Below are 20,504 nucleotides of genomic sequence, written 5' to 3' on the forward strand. Positions count from 1 at the left end.
CGCTATTATGAGTGAATACAAAATGTAACTAAACGTTATGAGAAAATGATAAAACTTCAAAAAATAAAAGATCATTTCTTGGAAACTTTTTTTTTTTGAGACGGAGTCTCGCTTTGTTGCCCAGGCTGGAGTGCAGTGGCCGGATCTCGGCTCACTGCAAGCTCCGCCTCCTGGGTTCACGCCATTCTCCTGCCTCAGCCTCCCGAGTAGCTGGGACTACAGGCGCCCGCCACCTCGCCCGGATAGTTTTTTGTATTTTTTAGTAGAGACGGGTTTCACTGTGTTAGCCAGGATGGTCTCGATCTCCTGACCTCGTGATCCGCCCGTCTCGGCCTCCCAAAGTGCTGCGATTACAGGCTTGAGCCACCGCGCCCGGCCCATTTCTTGGAAACTTAAATGCTTTGGAAAGATTTGATAAAGGTGAGTCATTAAAAAAATCACTGTCAAATTCATTTGGGCAATTAACAACTGTAAGAAATTTGAGAAAAAGGTTGCGAAATCTGGGATTTTAAAGCTCAGATTGATGTGAACTCCATTTATTAAAGTCTTACCCAAAGACAAGGCCCTAGCACAATGTTGGAATATTGGTAAATAAATGTAGACATCTACAGGTTAAAATGTGTGTCCATCTCATTTTTATCATTTTCCCATACAACCAACTGTGGCCCCAATCTTCTGAGATAACACCTGTAACCATACAAGATAATCGCTGGGGAGAATCAGAACATAAGAATCACTCTCAGGTTGATATTTCAATGCTTCTGGTTAAGATCTAGGTAGGACAGACTTCTGTCTTTCTCCTCTCTTACATTACCACCACCTAAGTGATAGCAATATGTATGGAAAGAAAATATTCTCAAGTAAGTAAAGCCTGGAATTTTGGTATGTTTCTGTTGCTGGTCTTATTACCTCTATCCCCATGACTGAGGCTGAAGTTTAGCTGCTGAGCTTCAGGAAGTAATTTAGACCTTTGCCTGCCAAATATCCAATCCAATCAAAATTGGGTTAATGTTAAAATACAGTTGGGAGTGGTGGTGGTTTTAAGATACTTTAAAAAATAAAATGACATTCTTTCTTATTTCAAAAATCCCAACTTAAGGACAGATGTCCTAAAAACATCACTTATGGTTCATTCATAAATACAGTTAGATTTTTAAATGGTGGGTGGTCGTAAAAAAAAGATTTCTTTTGAGAGTTAAATGTATTTTCCTTGATTTTAATTATATTAATAAAGCTTGTTACAGTTAGAAGACAAATTGAAACAGATAGCATTGTTACTACAAAAATGTCCCTTATAGGTCAAGATGTTTTCAGGCAAAGAAGCAACCACTTACTTGGCTACTTACCAGTAAACTTGCTTCTTTGAAGATTCACTTATCCCTGACTGGTAGCTGCTCTACCCTACTACTGGAGTTCTGGAAAAGCCTTTTTAGTCCAGCGGACTTCTGAGAACACAACCCAAAGTAGAGAAAGGGACATACCTCTCACCTCCTGCCCCTGGAATGAGGAGGACAGCCATATAATCAAAGATTCTTTACAACAGAAGAGCCCCTACTTGGGGTCGCAGAGACCACCTGGATGCTTGGAAGTTCTTTACCACATCCTTAATATTGAGTTTTTTCTCTATCATAGCAGTCTGTTTACTCCCCACAGAGCTCTTCTCACAATCTGTAATTCACTTGTTTTGCTTGTTTGTTAGCAAAACTAGACTGCAAGCTCCGTGAAGTCAGGCATCCATCTGTCTCGCTCACTTGTTGGGTCTCTGGAGTCTAGCACACTGGCCAATGAAGGAACACCTCTAATCATGGTAGCCATATCACCTCCTGAAGATTTCATTTCTGGACATGTCTGACCTTTAAGATATTATTTCTTATGTTGAGCTACAATCTAATACTTGGTAATATCGACCTAATTTAATACTAACTCTAATCCTATCATTAGGCCCAGAGAACAAACCTCCCTTCTACCTGACAATTGTCTCTCAATGTCTGAGAAGTTTTCAGACTGTTTCCGTATCTTCTCAATACTTAACAGACCCAAGGCTACCAAAGAATCAAGCTCCTAGTCTTAATAAATTCGTTGGAGAAGCAAAACAATGAAAGAAAATGTAACTTGGGAGTTGATAGTGGAGGTATAAGCTTTCGAGAATGCTTTGCCTTTAGAGAGAAAAACATCCTGGCCTGACCCATGTGTTAACCAAAGATGCAACGGAACTGTTCTTACCAGCCTCGTAAGTGATGAAGCTAGATGACTGAGATCATTTGGCGGAGGTGGGTGGGAGGTGCTAATGGTCAGCTCAAGGTGGCTTGTTGTGGGTAAGTGGCAATAAAGAGAAAACGTTGGGTGTGGAACTGTCCTTACCAGCCTCGTACATGATGAGGTTAGACGACTGAGATCATTTGGCGGAGGTGGGTGGGAGGTGCTAATGGTCAGCTCAAGGTGGCTTGTTGTGGGTAAGTGACAATAAAGAGAAAACGCTGGGTGTGGAAATGTACCACGTAGACACAGACAAGGTCCAAGTAGTTGAAAACCTAGGGTTAGACTTGGGCTATTGCATTCTTTAGGACTTAAAAAGTGGATATATGTTCCTCACTGGACATATATCTACTTTAGATGGGGTCCTCTGGACACTAATTTTTTTAATGGAACTGTATGGTAGAGGCATCTGTGGTACCAGCTGGTGTGGAAGTGTTAGTCCGTTAATTGGTTATGTGAAGAATCAAACTTTCCCTGTGTACCTAATATAATGTTTTAGCTTTGGGTCTTCATGTTGCTATCCAGTTTGGAGGAAGTAAGGCTGTGGGGTAAAAAGTTATTCAAATGGGAATAAACAGAAATGGTGGAATTCTCACTTCTTTTTTTGAAAAAATACAGCAAATTAAGAAGAAATAAATCCTTTACCTTCTAAAATGTGCATCCTGACAAGTTCAGAACGATCTGGTCGACTCCGAATCTTGTGTTTCAAAAAGTTTTCGGTCTTTAAAAAGAAAAAAAGTCTTACCATAAATATTTATTATTTATTGTGGTTTTAAATGTTGTTTAAGGTACTCTATTTAAATAAACAATACCCTTATGGTCAGGTGTCTGAGAGGAAGAGTAGAAATTAGCACTTAGAAAAACTATTATCCAACACATGATTTAAAGTGTAGCCTTCAAAATTGTACAGGGACTTGAAGAGTATGTTGGTATAAACTAAGCACTTTATAAACTTTTAAAACTTATCAACACTGAAAGGTCATGTTTTGAAGATAATTTTTTAAAGATAATTTTTTAATAAACATAGGATTTAAATCACTTAAATATCTAAAATCAATAAAATCTATACTTCAGGTCCAGTAAAAATCCCCCTAGATAACAAATTTCCTAAAAGTCTTAATGTATTTTCTTTGGTAAGTTCATATCCTTGATCAGATTTTCTTAATTAGAAATGTATTCAACTCTTAAGGAAGAAAGCCTTAATATAGGTTTTATAAGACTATAAGAGATCATTATTGCATTCTAGAAAAATTCTTAAGAAAATTTTGGAATATGTTTATTTTCATGTTGCATGATAGAAAATGTCCCCAAAACAAACAAAATGAATGAATATTCATAATGGCATTTTTAAAGAAAAATCTTAACAATTATCATGTGCAAGTATGATGGTGCCATCTTAAAGAATAAAGCAGAGTTGAATGTAGCAATGTTTTCTGATTTAGCCATATTCTCCTACCGTTGGTCAAATGTACAGGTAACAGAGACCCAGTAGGGAAATCACCTAAGGATCTGGTGTCAGCACATCCTTGGCTGTCTCTCTGCAGGGGTAACAAATGACAGAATTACCCCCTCTTATGCCTCTAAAAACTGTTGTTATGCTCTGAGAGCAAGAAAGCGAAGAAGTATGATTTATCATTTTTGTACAAAACTAGTAACTGGTTTTAAAAGAACAAAATTTGAATGTCATGTATTTTCTACAAACCTCCAGATCAAACTGTCCCAGAGTCAATATTCTCTATGCCATGTATCCTGAAAATACACTATATTTTTCTCTATTGACATGTTTAGGAGTAAGACTGCTACTTGTACACAGGTATTTTAGAACAGAGGGAGAGAAGGAGAGAGAAGTAGAACATTTTAAAGTGAAATGTCTTACTCTGGCTCGTTCCAAGCTTTTTATCTGTTCATGGAATGCCGCTGGGCTCTTCAAAGCTGTCAGAAAAGAAATGGGTTCCACAGTATAAATGGAGTTCATACTTCAATCCAATGTTATAGTATATCATGTTGACAAACCCATTATTAATAGATCACATCTACAGTTCCATTAATTTACTAGTTCCATTAGGAGACCCACACAATTTGAAATCTTAAATGTTACAAGATAAAAATTATGTATTTCACAAATAAAACAGACATTTAAAACACAGTTGTATACAAAATGACAATGCAAATATCAGCTCAGACCAGTTTTGACTACTCATAGCAAATCTCCATTGCCAAGGGGACTGTCTGATGACTCCTTGATGAGTCTTTGCTCTTAATGGTCATATAAGCTACAGAAAAAGTCCATATGTCCTTGGGAGTGATGTAACCTTGAACATCACACTGCACTTTGTGTCCAACAGATTTGCGGTATCATTTATTTAGAGCCCGTAACGGGCTCTGTGCTTAACCAAGTCTATGTTGCTGTTGGTCCCTGCAATAACCTTGCAAGGTAGGTATAAGCCCCAGGACAGGTGAAAGGCCCAAAGAGGTTAAGCGAATTCTTGAGGCCATACAACCAGATAGTGGTCAAAGTGGTATTTAAATCTAGAATTTTGAATTTGAAAGGTTCATGCTCTTTCTATCACACCACAGGGCAACTCACTGTAAAGACACAGTGACTCCTTAATATGCTAACTGATGGTAAATCAAATATTCTGGAATCCCAGTGTGAGGGTAAGCAGTGCTTATCAAAACATCACCTACAACAGTATTCTATCAATTATCTTTGCAAAATCTTGTCTGCGTATGTCCACCATTGCCTGGTAACACCCTGCACTTATAAGCATGGGCAGTCAGATGAATGGATGGGATAGAGGACCGGGATTCCTTGGGCTGTCACCTCCAAGACTTGACCAATCAGCTCTTACAGCATTATTTTCAGCTCTGGCACATGAAGCACCACAGAGACTCCCAGGAGCCCAGTCCAATCAGGTTTGGCTGAGGACCAGCCCCCAAAAGCAGATTAGAGCTGGCCTAGCAATGGTGTCTTAAATATCCTAATTTGATCCTTTTTGATTGATTGGTTCATAGTCAGGAATGTGGTGGTGGAGAAATCTGGCAGATTATCAAAGCACCTTTTGACTATCACAACGCTAGATTTAAAATATTTAGATTCTCGATTAATAGTAGTCCAGGGAAAAAAAGGTTTTACTGGGAAAAATATATACCAAAGAGAAAAATCATTCCATATCACAAACCAAGAAAACAGTTTATCATAGCCGTGACTCAGAAGACTGGAAAGCATAAATTAATTTTGTAATTTCTTTCTAGTGTTTTGAAACTGAGTAAGTTACCTCTTGGAAAGGTCAATTTTTACACAAAATCCAGATACACAATCCTAACGGCCTACACAAAACGGCCATTCCTCCCCACTAAAATATAAAACCACCTCCAAACTTGGTGACTAAAGGTAAAGAAAACAACTAGAACAAACATTCTAAAATTAATCAACTCTCAAAAATTTCTGAAAGGAACAAACCCTAGGGATACTAGGGAAATATCTGTACTTGAGCCAAAAATATGAATTATAAATGGAATGTTTATCAGTCCTGTAACTGAGATACATTTAATTACTGTATATAGATCATAGCATAGCACTAAATATAATTAATTGGAATTAATAAGTCTAAGTAAAAGTTATAAATTAATTTTATGTTTTTTGGCAAGTCTAATGAATTTCAAATCCATTAGTATAGCGATTACTTTAGTCATTTCAAAACTAAAACAAATATTAAAGTTTAAAGGAAGAATGAATGTTAGCCTAATTACAGTGTAAAAGTGTTCTCTGTGTAATATAAAATTCAAGTCCCTCTTTTAAACTGCATCTGGTTTTTAAAATGTATTCTAAATGATTCACTTAGGTGCCTGATTTTTCCTTGGAAATTCATTTGGTAACTGTTGATTAAATGGATACAACTGAAAGCAGAGCAAGATGCAAGCTCTTCTTGGACACGCCCTTCATGTTCTGTCACGTTAGGGATGGCAGTGATGGTATAAATCTTACGTGGCATGATGCCCTGGTCCACTAGTTGTTCTCTCGTCCTCCTTTGTTGCAGCCTCAGCTGGAGCACTGTGAAAAGGAAATAATCACCATTAGAGTTTATCGGCAACTGTGGGATCCAATTTATGTGATTCCAGAGGAGATGCAGTTAAGCTTTATCAAGCATCTTCTATTTCACAATTAAACAAGAAGGATATTACCTGGCACCACATAAGTTGTAAAAGGGAAATTATTTTGTAATTTCTGCCTGTTTAGTGAACACTAAAGTTTACACAGCATAAATGTTTTGTTTAGTTTATCCTAGTCTGATGACCAAAGCTATGTATTTGTTGTTTAAAACATTCATAGTACTCAAGAAAATAAACAAAAATAGTTGGTTTATACATTAAGACTTTCTAATAAATCTAATTCATAGAAATAAGAGACGTGAAATTCTTTGACACATCTTAGTTTTTTTAAAAAAGCAAATTAATAGCAAAAATTTATTTTAAGGAAAGACTGACTGTAAACAGCTTTAAGGAGGGCTGCTTGTGTAATAAAAATTGGACCTATGAGATATTCCTAATGATCCAAAGGGAAATTTCTAAATTAGGAATTTAAAGTTTAGTAGTCTTTGCACAAACATAATACCATATCTCATTCTATAAGTTCTAAGAAAGTCACAAATCAATTGACACCTTATTATTTTAATGAAAGTAAATTATTAGAACTGGCAGAGAACAAGATACACATTATGAAATGCAGACATCCAGTTTGCCAAATTTAATAAAAAATTAATTTTTTCTAGTTTTCTCAAGCAGATTCCTTTTATAAGCATCTACATATTTTTATGTGGAAAATGAGACTGTTTCAAAATAAGGGGAATACAGGAGGTGACTCTGAAAAATATTTTTCTTGCTTTGCTTTACATTCAAACCAAGTTTCCACTGTGATTTTAAGTTGCCACTTTGATTTTTGTTTCAAACCATGGATGAAAACCAAGATTAAAATGATTAAGAGTCTGCTTAAGGGTTGTCAATATGCTTTAAAAAATTACTTATGTGCCTTTCTTAAATGGTGGGAAGAGAAGACAGAATTTTCTAGTGAGTGGTGATGGCTGGAATGAGAGGCTCAAATGCAGTGCACATGGTGTCTCCTCCTTAAAATAAAACCCTGAGGCCTGCAAACGCAGGCAAGTGGCCTCATCCCTTGTTTTTCGGTTGGTCTTGTGCTGACTGCAGAGCAGAGCACAGTCTTAGGTAAAGTTCAGAAACAATCTAAGTTGTCACATGGGTTTTAAAAATATTTTATCATTGTTTGATATGAATGTCATCATCTATCAGATACAGAAATAGGTTTGGGTTTTTGTTTGGTTTGGGGCCAAAGGATCACAAAGCTTCATTGATACCTACTTAGAACTGAAGCAACTGACAAGATTCTGCTACACAAAGCAAAAGAAATAAAATTTCTTTAAAAAAGATACGCACATTCCTGACATTAAGATGTTCTGTGATACTTTGAATCAATTGTGCTCAATCAGAAAGATCTTTTTCCTAAGTTGATTGAGGATAGTATGTTCCCACTGTACTTTACTAGGAACAAAATAACCAAGAAGCTGACCTGTGCATCGTACAGCACCCAAAGACCTGTGTACTTTAACATTCTTCTAGGAATGCTAAAGTAAATGCTTGTCTGCGTTTAAGATAATCATATTCAAGAAGCAGAATCTCAAGAAAAAGACAACTGAGAGGAGAAAAGGGTTAGAACAGTTCAAAGGTTGATACTTCTGGAACCTGGGGGTCCATGTCTGTTGGAGAACCTCTAGCAGGAAAATCTTTCCTTTCTCCCAGGGGAATCCTCAAAAGAGTAAAAAAGAAAGAATAATGAAAACATCAATGGCCCCCTTTTTGGTTTAAAACAAAAGCAAACAAAGCACACATTTGTGAGACAAATCTATCAGACACAATACTTTTTTTGGGTGAATGACATCTTTGAATGATGCATACATCTGCAACAACTTGATTTGCAAACCAACACTCTGATGACAACAGCTGGTTAGTCTTGGAAGCATCGCTTGATTGTACATTGGTCATTTCAGGTGCCTTCATTTACCAGGACAGCAATCCTGCCACCTGTATCATCTATGACCAGAAATCACACTTTCATGCTAACATGGAAAAAGGTACCTGCTATCAGGAGGGTAACACACAACATGGATGCATGTCACTCACATCTGTTTCTACTTCTAATACTTCTGACACCAGATGTGTGGGTTTTTTCCCTCATACCAACCAATTCTCCAACTCTGGATGCCCAACTGGGTGTCCAATGATTCAATTCTGACACTAGGTACCTGGAGTTAGTGTCAGATCCTACAAGTTAAAGGGCTCTATTCCCAGAGACTGCCCTCACTTCAGATGCCAACTGTTAGTCCAAACCACTCAGACTTTTGACCAGTGAATTATAAAGTTGGGAGGTTCCTATAATCCCCTCCCCAGGTTTGATAATTTGCTAGAACAGCTCACAGAACTCAGGAAGGCACTTTATCTATTATTAGTAGTTTATTATTAAGGATACAACTCAGACACAGCCAAATGGAAGAGACACATAGGGCATGATATGGGAGAAGTGGCACAGAGCTCCCAGGCCCTCTCTAGGTACACCACCTTCCCTCTGGCCATGCCTTGGTCTTTCTGGTGATCAGCCCCTATCTGGAAGCTACCTAAAGGCTTTCAACTACCTGTCATCTCAGTAGCATACAAAAACCACTCTCATCACTCTAGAGAGTCCAAGGATCTTAGAAAGAAGCTCTTTGTCAAGAACTAGGGACTAAGACCAAATGTATAACAAATGATGCTCCTATTACTCAGGACATTTAGGAGAACTTTAGGAGTTCTGTGCCAGGAACCCGAGACAAAGAACACATATACATTTCTAATTATATTCACAATATCGTAGACACCAACCACCAATTATTAAAATCAAACAACAAACAAAAAATCTGTGTTTTCTATGTGGCCAAATAAGCAACAAACAACCGTAGTTATACTGCTTGAAGGTAGGAGAATAATTTCCCCAATTAATGCTCTCATCATTGCCTATATAACTTTCCCAAGAAGCAAGAACCTCCCAATACAAGTATTATTCAAAGGAGCTGTGGCCATCAGCCTCCCCGAGGCACATTCATTTATTTAGAGCATATCTGTTAGGTGTCTGGGTACTGTATGGGGTACAAATCCGTGGAAAAGAGCAGCAGCAGTAGCTGTAAACGGATCTTTTTTAAGCGACGTTAGGAAGAACACGAGTGGGAGGGGAGGCAGAATTGCAAGTAACTAGCCATTCTGTTAAGTATGTTCATTACTCAGTTTTTTTTTTTTTTTTTTTTTTTTTTTAGCTTTTATTTGCACCTATAGGTGGACAGTACTGGACATATTATATTGAATATGAGGCACTATGCCCTAGCAAGAGCTCAGGTACATTGCTACTTTGGGTTAGTATTAAAACACAATTATACTTTGGGAGGCTGGGACGAGAGGGGCAGATCACTTGAGGTCAGGAGTTTGAGACCAGCCTGGCCAAAATGGTAAAACCCGTCTCTACTGAAAATACAAAAACTAGCCAGGCAAGGTGGCAGGTGCCTGTAATCCCAGCTACTCAGGAGGCTGAGGCAGAAGAATCATTTGAACCCAGTGAGCTGAGATCGTGCCATTGCACTCCAGCCTGGGCAACAGAGCGATACTCTGTCTCAAAACAGAAACACACAATTATAGTATTATTTGTTGATGTCAGCTAAAACCGGTTATTCACAATTGACACATGTTATTCTGAGAGCAACTACTACTTATAAAAAGTACCAATCATATAGGTATAGACTCATAATTTTAGCAGATACCAAACTTGCTTTCAGAACTTCTGTTCATCAAATTAGTAACAAAATTAACGTATAAGTCACAGCAGATATCTGCACCCTAGACAGAGACCATCCAAGGCCAGGAAGAACATGGCTTGAATGATACAGACAGCTTAACTGTCATGCCACACAGAAGTTAGGCAGAATGTGCTGGTGCTTATCCAGAACTGAGGAAGGGGTAAGGGACTCTGAAAACAGACGACCAGACTCTTTTAATGATCAGAGAGGCATTTACGGTTGTGGGATCAGGAATGCTTTATCAAGTTTTCCTGGGATCTTCATGGATTAAGCCTGGAGACCTTCTTCCTCCCTTTTCAGCCTCCATGCTCACCCTCCATGTTTGTATCTGCATGGAGGGAAAAAAGGCTTAGACCACTGAATGTCACTCAGCCTTGCACAGTTGTCTGACATACTGTGCTTGTGTTGACAAGATTTCACATCTGTAGCTGCAACCAAACACTAGACACTGGCCTGGTACTGCTTGCCTGCGGCAGAGGCAGTCTGGCAATGGCCTCATGTGTCAAAACTGAATCCAAGAGCATTCTCTCCTGGTGACTTGTTGAGTGGATGAACCGTACTCTTGGGTTGACATCATAGCCTCCATCCTCTTAGTAAGCTGAGTAACATTCAGTATCTTCCATGGCCATCCTGCAAATAGTAGCATGCAAGAAAAGGATACACGTACAAACTATAGAATCCTCAGGGGAATAAATAGTTCAAAATACTGAGTGTGTACATCCTTTCAGAAACAAAGGACATAAATAATAACGAGAAAGAGACTTCATGTTACAATTGCTCACATTTGAACATTTTCAAAGAATATTAATTTTGAAAAAGGTAAAGGCTAAACAATCCAACACATGGTCCTAAGAAACCCTGAAGTTTAGAATCATGGTTTAAAACAGGGTATAAACCTGTTTCATTTTATCAGAAAGGGGGGGCAGATATAAAACAGCATATCTCATATAGGTAGCATTGTATTCTCTGGGCAAAACATTAACCCCAAGTTGAGAATTCTACAGTAGTTGTGTATTTCCAGATAACAAAACTCACAAGAGGCAGGCAAAGCACCTTCATGGATGGAGGGAGATGAGGTTATACATCCATTTACTTCTGTACGTATCCCATCTTTCCTAACTAGCCTGGGTCCCAGGAATTTTTATTAAAAAAAGCTTTTCACACATGATAAGAGCCAAATATGTCCATTACACAAAATATGGAAATAGAAAACAGTAGGATAAAAAACTAGAAAATCACCGATAATATCATCCAGAGACACACAACGAGAGTTACCACATATTTCCTGTCTTTTCTCTTAGCATAAATTTTGATTCTCTGCTTCTACATACTCCAATCACTCTGTAACTACAATGATAAATATTATTTTAGTGGCTACATAAAATATTCTGTTAGGTGGATATGGCATAGTTTACTAAATAGTCCCTGCTTATCACTTAGGTTGTTTCCAGTTTTTTAACTATAAAAAATGCTGTGGTGGAATTTTTGTGTAGAAATTCCTCATTTCAGTTATTCCCTTAATTTGAATTCTTAAAAGGAAGACTATTCCAATGTAATCTATATAAAGCATGATCATAAGTAATGAGACTAATTTCCTCATGTATTAACTGTCATCTTTTGCAATTATAGTAGACATCTGTGAACATGGATACAGATGGCTATTTCATTTAGAGAAAAAAATTTAATTACTGAATTATGATCTTTTATCTCTTAGGGCTAACATTTACAGTTTCCTGTTACATTTCAATAAGGAGAAAAGGGCGTATAATTTTGACATTTTTACTTAATCCTTATTCCTTATCACAACACATAAAAACAATATTATGTCAATAGAGGTGCTGTGAATTTGCTCTACTTTTATGCAAGAAAAGTAAAAATTTGATTTTAATCCCAATTCCAAAAAAATGAAAGGTAGCTTATCCAATGATATACTGAAATGTCATTCCCAGCAATATGGTAGTTTAGATATACAGTATCTTAAGTGTTACAGCTCTTTTAGAATTTGTCTAGCAGGTTTTCCATAAAAAAAAAAGTATCTTCTTTTAGTTCCTTTCCCCTGCTTCTTAAATGGTTCAGAGTGCTTTTAGAACAAAATTTTAAGATTCGTTTCCAATATAAAAAAGCTGTAAGGCCAAACTCGGTGGTTCATGCCTGTAATCCCAGTGTTTTGGGAGGCTGAAGAGGGAGGATGGCTCGAGACCAGGAGTTTGAGAACAGCCTGGGCAAACATAGTGAGACACTGTCTCTACCAAAAAATAAATAAATAAATAAATAAATAAAAAAAATTAAAAAAAATTAGCTGGCATGGTAGCACACACCCGTAGTCCCAGCTACTTGGGAGGCTCTGAGGTAGGAGGATCGCTTGAGCCCAGGAGTTCGAGGCTACACAGTGAGCTATGATTGTACCACTGCACTCAAGCCTGGGCAATAGAGCAAGAACTCTGTCTCAAACAAACACACACACAAAACAAAATCTTTAAAATACAATAACTTCTTCTGATACTTATAAACCTAATTCAAAAATTTCACATGCTTTTGAACCAAGATATGTCTTTTCACTTTTGATTCCATAAGTAGAATGTTGAATTTTTTTTTTTTTTTTTTTTTGAAACAGAGTCTTCCTCTGTTGCCCAGGCTGGAGTGCAGTGGTGAGATCTCGACTCACTGCAATCTCTGCCTCCCGGGTTCAAGTGATTCTTGTGCCTCAGCTTCCTGAGTAGCTGGGATTACAGGTGTGTACCACCATGCCCGGCTAATTTGTTGTATTTTTAGTAGACGGGGTTTTGCTATGTTGACTAGGCTGGTCTCAAACTCCTGGCCTCAAGTGTTCCATACGCCTTGGCCTCCCAAAGTGTGAAATGTTTTCTTAATATGATGTAATTAAAGTGTCTTTTCCCCTTAAAGGAAACAACACATTGTATGCAGCATATTAATAACAAAGAGCAGCTTAGTTTGAGTTGAGCAAGCCGAAGCAAAGCATGGCTCTGGCCCTGAGTTTTCAGTGGGACATCAAGGATTGCATGTTACCAAAACAAAGCCGAAATGATACTTTCTGGGAAGCATAATGGCAGGCAGCCATGGTCTTGGAAATTCTTTATGAATAGCTGGATTTCAGTTATGGGGTATGAAGGAGGGTGGGAAAGGGGAGAGTGGAGAGGTGATGAGCCACTATCTGTGAGTTAGAAAGAAGCTCCAAAGTATATTACTTAATTACAGGACAATGGACAGAACAAACTTCAGGATCATGAGGAGTGAAAAAAAACACCTGAGCAGTCAAGTGAGGGTTAGAAGAACCATCTCTGAAGATGGAAAACTAAAGAATACTCTAGAATTGACTATGTATTGACTCTGAAGTCAGTACTAGGTAATAAACAGATTCTAGTTTCAGTTGTTTATTTTTCAAACAGATGTCAGGGTAGTTAAGAGAATGAAGTGGTTGGACTTTGGCAAACATTTATTATGCATTGTTTAAACAGTATTAAGTGAAGGCCTGATCCTGTAAAAACAAGACAGTTTAGAAAAGCCAACTTCCTCATATTATCTTTTGAGCTTGGATACAGGAGGGATTAATTGGATTCCATTCAATAGTTGTTTCAGTGTTTCATCAGATAGCAGTGTAGTGGCCAAATGTAGAATTGCACTTGTTTAATCAGCTAAGGACTTGAAAACAATTATACTGAAACGGCAAAAGACTGATGAACTACTTTTCCTTTCTCTTAAAAAGAAAGTTTAAAATGGTGGTGGCTATTACTAATTATTACCACTACTGTTACATTAGACACTTGGTGAAAATAATACTTTTTTCTCCAAATATAAAACCATAAGGCTTAAAAAATTTTAGTTCCACAAAGATCCACACACTTATAGTTCTCTGTTGTGAATAGTTTATTTTGCAGTCAAAGGGGAGAAAGTCAAATCATGAAGGGTCTCCTTCTGAGCCCGGGACTCAAACAGAACACGACGTGTACTGCTAGTATCTTCATTTAAGAATCCCTGTTTTATAATACGTTTTACTTTTATTTGTTAAAATAAAGTATACATGCACATAAAAGAGCTTTTAAAAAGCAAAGTGAAAGTTAATCCATCCTACTTCAGACCTCCAGTCCTTCTCCCCAGAGGTAACCGCTGTTAGATTTCTATGGCTCCAGAAGATGTTTTGTGAATTGTCCACCAATGTTATATATAAAATGTGCAAAGGAAGTGTATGTGTCAGATAATACTATTTATATAGTTTGGTAATTTGCTCAAAGAATATCATGGAATCCAGCTCTTTCTTAAAGGCTGTATCTAACATATGGATGTATTATTTATATACTTAAGGTACCAGATTTTTTGCTATTACAAATAATGGTATAATGAATATCCTCATTCATTGTGGGGGCGTCCTTTGATGATATACCTATACATTAAATTTCTAATGATGGAACACACACTTAAAATTTTGATAGGGTCACTTTGCCTTCCAAATGGTTGTGCCAATCTGTAGTCCCATCTACAAGATAGTACCTTTTTATTTTTCCCCTTCCCCACAATGTATAACATTAAGTTTTAAGGTAAATTTAAATTCGGAAGCAAAGATTACCTCCTCTCACCTAAGGGTACTGGTGATATTATGTCAAATAATATAAATAACTAATAAGCAGTGAAGAACTAAGATATAAAAACAATTAGTGAGGACAATGGGGCTGGGTTTCTGACTCAATGGGAAATATTTACTGTGGTTGTCAAAAGCTCAGGGTAAGCTTTCTCTTGAAACCAAACATTTATTTCTAAATTTCACAGAATTTTCCGATGTTCCAGGACAGAAACTTTGAGCACAGGACTTATTTTTTTCTTCAACTCCATCATGGCTGAGAGATGTAAAGAATAGATTTGAGATACATTTAGAATAAAATCAACAGTGGATGGTAAGGGAGTGGATAGTGGGTTTGAAGGAGGAGGAGGTCACAAAGATGACCCTGGGTTTCAGGCTTCAGCACCTGGGTAGACCACTTACTGAGATAAGGAATGCATGCTGGCTATTAGGAAGCGCAGTCTTGGGCATGTTTGAATAGCAAGTAGAGATGTCAAAATGGCAGTTGGCTACATGGGTCTGGATTTCAGAAGGTCTTGGCAGAGACTGGAATTTGGAAGTTGTTGCTTATGTAGTGTTTGAAGCCACAGGAGTTTGCTGAGGCAGAGAATATAATCAGAGAGGAAAAGAAAGCCCGGGGCTGAGCACTTAAGAAAGCCAACAAATAGAAGCCAGTTACAGGTCAGATAGGGAAGGAAGATCCAACAAAGAGGAAGGCAGAGGAAGCTGCCTAAAAAGGTGGAGGAACCAGGAGGGTGTGTGTGAATTTTTAAAGGAGGCATGATCAAGTGTGTCAACTGCTGCTGTTTTAATCCCTGGAGGAGCTACTTTTGTGAAGTGACAGATGTAAGTCAGGCTGGAGGTGGTCAGGGGTGAACGAGAGGCAAGAGTGTGAGTGCACCAAGTGTAAGCATGCTTTCAAGATGATGCCCAGGAAGAGCAAGGGAGAAAGTGAAAACTTGAGGGTGTGACACTAAGTTGGAAAATACTTGAGCAAGTTTATAATTGATGAAGAGCAAGAGAGAGGGAAGGGGAGAAGAAAGAAATGAGAATGAATACAAATGAGAGAATGAACAAGAGCGTCAGAGATAGCAGGTTTCTTGAAGGCAGCAGGAAGGGGACAGATGTACAAAGACATCCTTTATTAAGAGACACTTCCTCTATCATAACAGGAGGGCAATGAGGATTGGCTACTGCTGCAGGAAGCTTTATAGCTTTGGTCTGGGACAGCTAGGGAGTTCCCAGATGATGGCTTTTAACTTTTCAGAGAAGTTGAAAGAAAGGTCATCTGTTCCAAGTGAGATGGGCAAAGGGAAAGTTAATTTTGAGGCCAGTGAAGGAGGTCTGGAATAATCATGGTAGACTGTGAAGAGAAAGTCAAAAAGAGAAACACGGTTATGAATTACCGAATGCTCCAACTAGTAAAGGCAACAGCCAGGGGGAGAGAAATCAGGAAACTGCTCAGCAAGTTATTCACTGGCTCTAAATGGTATCATTTTTATCAGAGGAAAATACCACAAGGTACATAATTAGAACATTTAGCAGTTCTTTCTAAAGTCTTTCCTAAAGAAGTTCTTTTCTAAATTGAATATAATTTGAGTTTATAACAATTGCAGCCCAGCGATTCTACTCCTAGGTGAAATAAGAATTGGAAACAAGTACTCAAACAAGTACATGTACACACATGTCCATAGCAACTCTATTCACAATAGCCAAGAGGCAGAAACTGCCCAAATGTCATCAACAGATGAATGGATAAACAAATTGTGGCATATCCATACAATGGAATATTATTCAGTCATAAAAAGAAATTAAATACTCATACTACAATGTGGATGAAACTGAAAAACATTACAAGGAAAAAAAGCCAGATATAAAAGCTCACATATTGTATGAGTCCCCATTTACATGAAATATCCAGAACTGGTAAATTCAGAGACAGAGTGCAGATTGGTGGCTGCCAGGGATTTGGGGGAAGGGAGCATGAGAGCAACTGCTTAATCGCTAATTTTATGTTATGTGAATTTCACTTCAACAATTAAAAAAAAGAAACAGTTAGCAGAACAGACATTATGAAACTAATTTCTCAATAATCACATCTCTCATTTCCTACCCACCCCTGGCTGGCCCCTCTCACCACCATAATTCCATTAACCACTGATAATGATTTCATCTTTTAACAATTTGGTAACTACAATAACTACATTATATATTCCCCATCACACTGCACTCCAGATATCTATATTTTGCCTCTATTTGCCCTACTAGACCTCATCCTTACATTTCTAGCACCTTCCACAATGCTTACCATATATATAAGTTTTAATAAACCTGTTTTACTCAAGTTTGCATGGTATACTTAGAGCATATAACTGAGTTGCTACTTTCTAAGAAAACAGAATACAATGTCACATTTAAGTATAAATTACCAAAATAATTTTCTATGGGCAAGTGATTATCATGGGGGCAAAACCAACACTGTTTGACTTCACTGTGGGGATCTGGAGTTTGGGGTTACTTTTGAATTGCTGATGATGGTAGGAACGAAGACAAAATGTAATTATGTTGTTCTGAAGGGTAAAAGACTAAAAAGGAGAGGCTATGAGCAAAAAAGTAAAGAAGGGCATGAAAAAGTGGTAGATTTCTCCACTTAGAATTAACGTGGAATTCAAGCTGCACTTAGAATTCATGCGAAATTCAAGCTGCATTAAAGAAGAGAAAGCACTGGCCGGGCGCAATGGCTCACGCCTACAATTCCAGCACTTTGGGAGGTTGAGGCAGGTGGATCACTTGAGGTCAGGAGTTCGAGACCAGTCTGGCCAATATGGTGAAACTGCTATTAAAAATATAAAAATCAGCCAGGCGTGGTGGCGCATGCTTGTAATCCCAGCTACTTGGGATGCTGAGGTGGAGGTGGGGTGGGGATCGCTTGAACCCGGGAGGCGGAGGTTGTAGTGAGCCGAGATCACGGCATTGCACTCCAGTCTAGGCAACAGAGTGAGACTCCATCTCAAAAAAAAAAAAAAAAAAAAAAAAAAAAAAAAAGAAGAGAAAGCACTAACATACTCTCATGGATGATAAAAAGTAGTAACTGAGTATCACAAATTTTGGGTTATATTTCAAGGGTGCTAATTTGCCAATTATAAAATAGGTGCTTCTTCAAAGAATTTAAAAAAGTGGAATGCAAACAGGCCAGAAATAAAATGGTGGTTTGTTCTGTAAAAGCTGTGCTAGCTGCACTGAGTAAGCAAACTTCCACCAGCACTTCCTGTCTGAAACAAAAGCAGAGCTCCACAGTGTGCACATAAATATCAACCCCAGACACTACAAAGAGCAAACAGCATTTTCATCAGGAATTTTGATATTATGACTATTTTCGGATGAAAAAGGGAGCAACAACATCAAGTTAACCGAAAAACTATTCAAATTAGTGTTTGAAAAAAGTTAGACTCTAGACCAAGTGGTAATACTGCCTTTGATTTCAACATAAGAAAGTCTACTGCATTCTTATTAAGTACACAGAATTGGAAAAGGAGGGCAAGTGGCAGGTGGTATAGACCTGGGAATTCTAAACTACCATCCCTTGCCTGTAAGGAAGTCCCACAATCTAGAATGTAGCATCTATCTTCCCTTAGAAATTAAAGAGCAAAATTAAAGTAAAAACTAAAATGCTAACAGGACCGCCATTATTCCAGACTAATACACTTCAAGTTTCCTACAATAATCTGCAGCATGAGGTCAGGAAGACAGTGTTTCAACACTCAGCTTTGGAAATTTACAGGAGCTTTGATAACTCTCTGGTTGGCTGCTGCTTCTGTTGCCATGGAAACAGACTGCTAAAAATGGGGCATGTTTCTTTAAACTCATCATACCTTCACACAAATTCCTTTCTCCTTTTTGTCAAAAGTTGGAATGAATTTAAAGTATGCTTCTCGTGATATGACAGTATGATGTCAAGCCAGGGGCCTGGTACAGAATGGCAGAGATAACATTAGCCTGCGACAGATATACATAAAGATATTACAAATATTTGCATTTAAAAATCTCATTTGGCTAAAAAGTAGTAGAAATAAAGTCCACAGTAGGATATATGTTAAGTATAACACGAATAACAGGCACTTCAAAAGCAAAATCATCCACTTAATTGTCTGATCACCAACAATGCAGAGGTTAAAACAATACTTGATTTTTCAAACAACTCATTTTTAACCTATAAGATCATGTTGGTTCTATCCTTAAAGTTCTAAATTCCTTATCTATCTGGTTCCCAAAGAAGATAATGTTTATTTTTCTTATTTTTGGGGCAATAAAAAATTCTACACTCCCCACCATGTTTAGAATTTCAGTGTGCAGCTATAGGTAGAGCTAGTGCTATAAGTTAAAGCTCTGCTTCTAAATCCCTCTATAATGGAAAAATGTACATTGTATAGAATGTTCTCACGTTTCTTAATACAAATTCGTAAGGTGGGCCCTCTGAATAAAAGAACAATTAACAACGAAACAGGGAAACAGTGGAATGTTGTTTACCTCCAATTTTTCCCAGAATAGTAAGCACACACCACTCTGTTGAAGTCAGATGATCCAGACTCAGTATCTCGGTTTTTCTTTCCATTTTGTGGATTCAGGAATGGGGCTGATACAAACACACACTCAAATATATTTACATATACACATTTGTAGATATACCTGTGTATATATATACACACACGTGCAATTTGCCTAGCAAAACATAAGGACAACTAAGAACTGCCATAACGTGTGTGTTATCCTAATATCATAGCAACTGTGTGAGATGCTCCAGACAATGATGGACCAAGCAGCTATGTGCAGCATGGAGGATTGCCACATTATCCCTTGCCATGCACAAGAGTCAACTGTTTTGGTATTAGCATGTCATGTTTCATGACATGTTTCAATGTCAGTAGTATGTGGTGAAAAGTTCTGATGTTTGGATGTTTTTGGTGTTTAAACTCCAAGATAGACAGTCTCCTTGCTGTACTGTTTAGATTCAAATAAACGAGAAAAAGGGCAACTCTAGCAGATGATCATGCATGCTAGAATGCAGAGACTGGACACTTGCACCTCCTCAGAAATCGTATTCAGTTGGGAAATCACCAGCCTGTGTACATTCACCGGCTTCAGCAGCCTAGAAATTGGTTTTACTTTGCCCCTCACTGGAAAGGATGGCCAAGTGGGTCAAACGGAGCTTTAATGTGGGCTCATTGCTTGTCAGACTCCATCCTGGGAGCTTTATAGCTATCACCACATCTAATCCTCATAACAACCCTACATGGTGGGTACCAATACTGAGTTTTACAGAGGAATTAAGCATTTATCCAAGATCACACAGCTAGTGAGAAGCAGAGCCAGAATTAAGGAGGAAAATTTAGTCTTTCCACAAGATAATTTTTCAAAAAAAAAGAAAAAAAAAAGCAAAGCAAAGCATACAAAAAGAAATATTTCCTAATATGCTATTAAGTTTTGGCCACTGTACCAACTAACCTCATCAGTGCTTTTGTTCACACTATCTCTATTTTATAAGAAATCTTGTACCTTAACATTCCAACAGAAAAAGTTCTCACATCAGTAAGAGTTCACTGGTGTTATAGACCGAACTGTATCCCTCTCAAATTCCTACATGGAAGCCCTAACCCCCAGTGTGACTGCATTTGGAAAAACGGCTTTTCAGAGGTAAAGTTAAATGAGGTCATGAGGTTGGGACCCTGATCTGACAGGGTTAGTGTCTTCATGAGAAGAGACACCAGAGAGCTCACCCTCCCTCT

At 37.9% G+C, this 20,504-nt stretch overlaps 1 protein-coding gene across 4 annotated transcripts in view; it reads right to left on the reverse strand.

The window, feature by feature from the left end:
- Window positions 1–20,504, reverse strand: part of MKL2 (MKL/myocardin-like 2) — a 196,330-nt gene that overhangs the window by 61,804 nt on the left and 114,022 nt on the right. For all 4 annotated transcript variants that reach the window (XM_011983669.1, XM_011983666.1, XM_011983667.1 and 1 more), the window contains 3 exons: window positions 6,245–6,310; window positions 4,133–4,188; window positions 2,902–2,977 (listed from right to left, as the gene is read on the reverse strand). In XM_011983669.1, coding sequence (XP_011839059.1) covers window positions 2,902–2,977; window positions 4,133–4,188; window positions 6,245–6,310 — 198 coding nt within the window. The remainder of the gene's footprint in view (window positions 1–2,901; window positions 2,978–4,132; window positions 4,189–6,244; window positions 6,311–20,504) is intronic.

Source organism: Mandrillus leucophaeus, unplaced genomic scaffold (genome assembly GCF_000951045.1).
Source record: "Mandrillus leucophaeus isolate KB7577 unplaced genomic scaffold, Mleu.le_1.0 Scaffold253, whole genome shotgun sequence".
NCBI classification, from domain to species: domain Eukaryota; kingdom Metazoa; phylum Chordata; class Mammalia; order Primates; family Cercopithecidae; genus Mandrillus; species Mandrillus leucophaeus.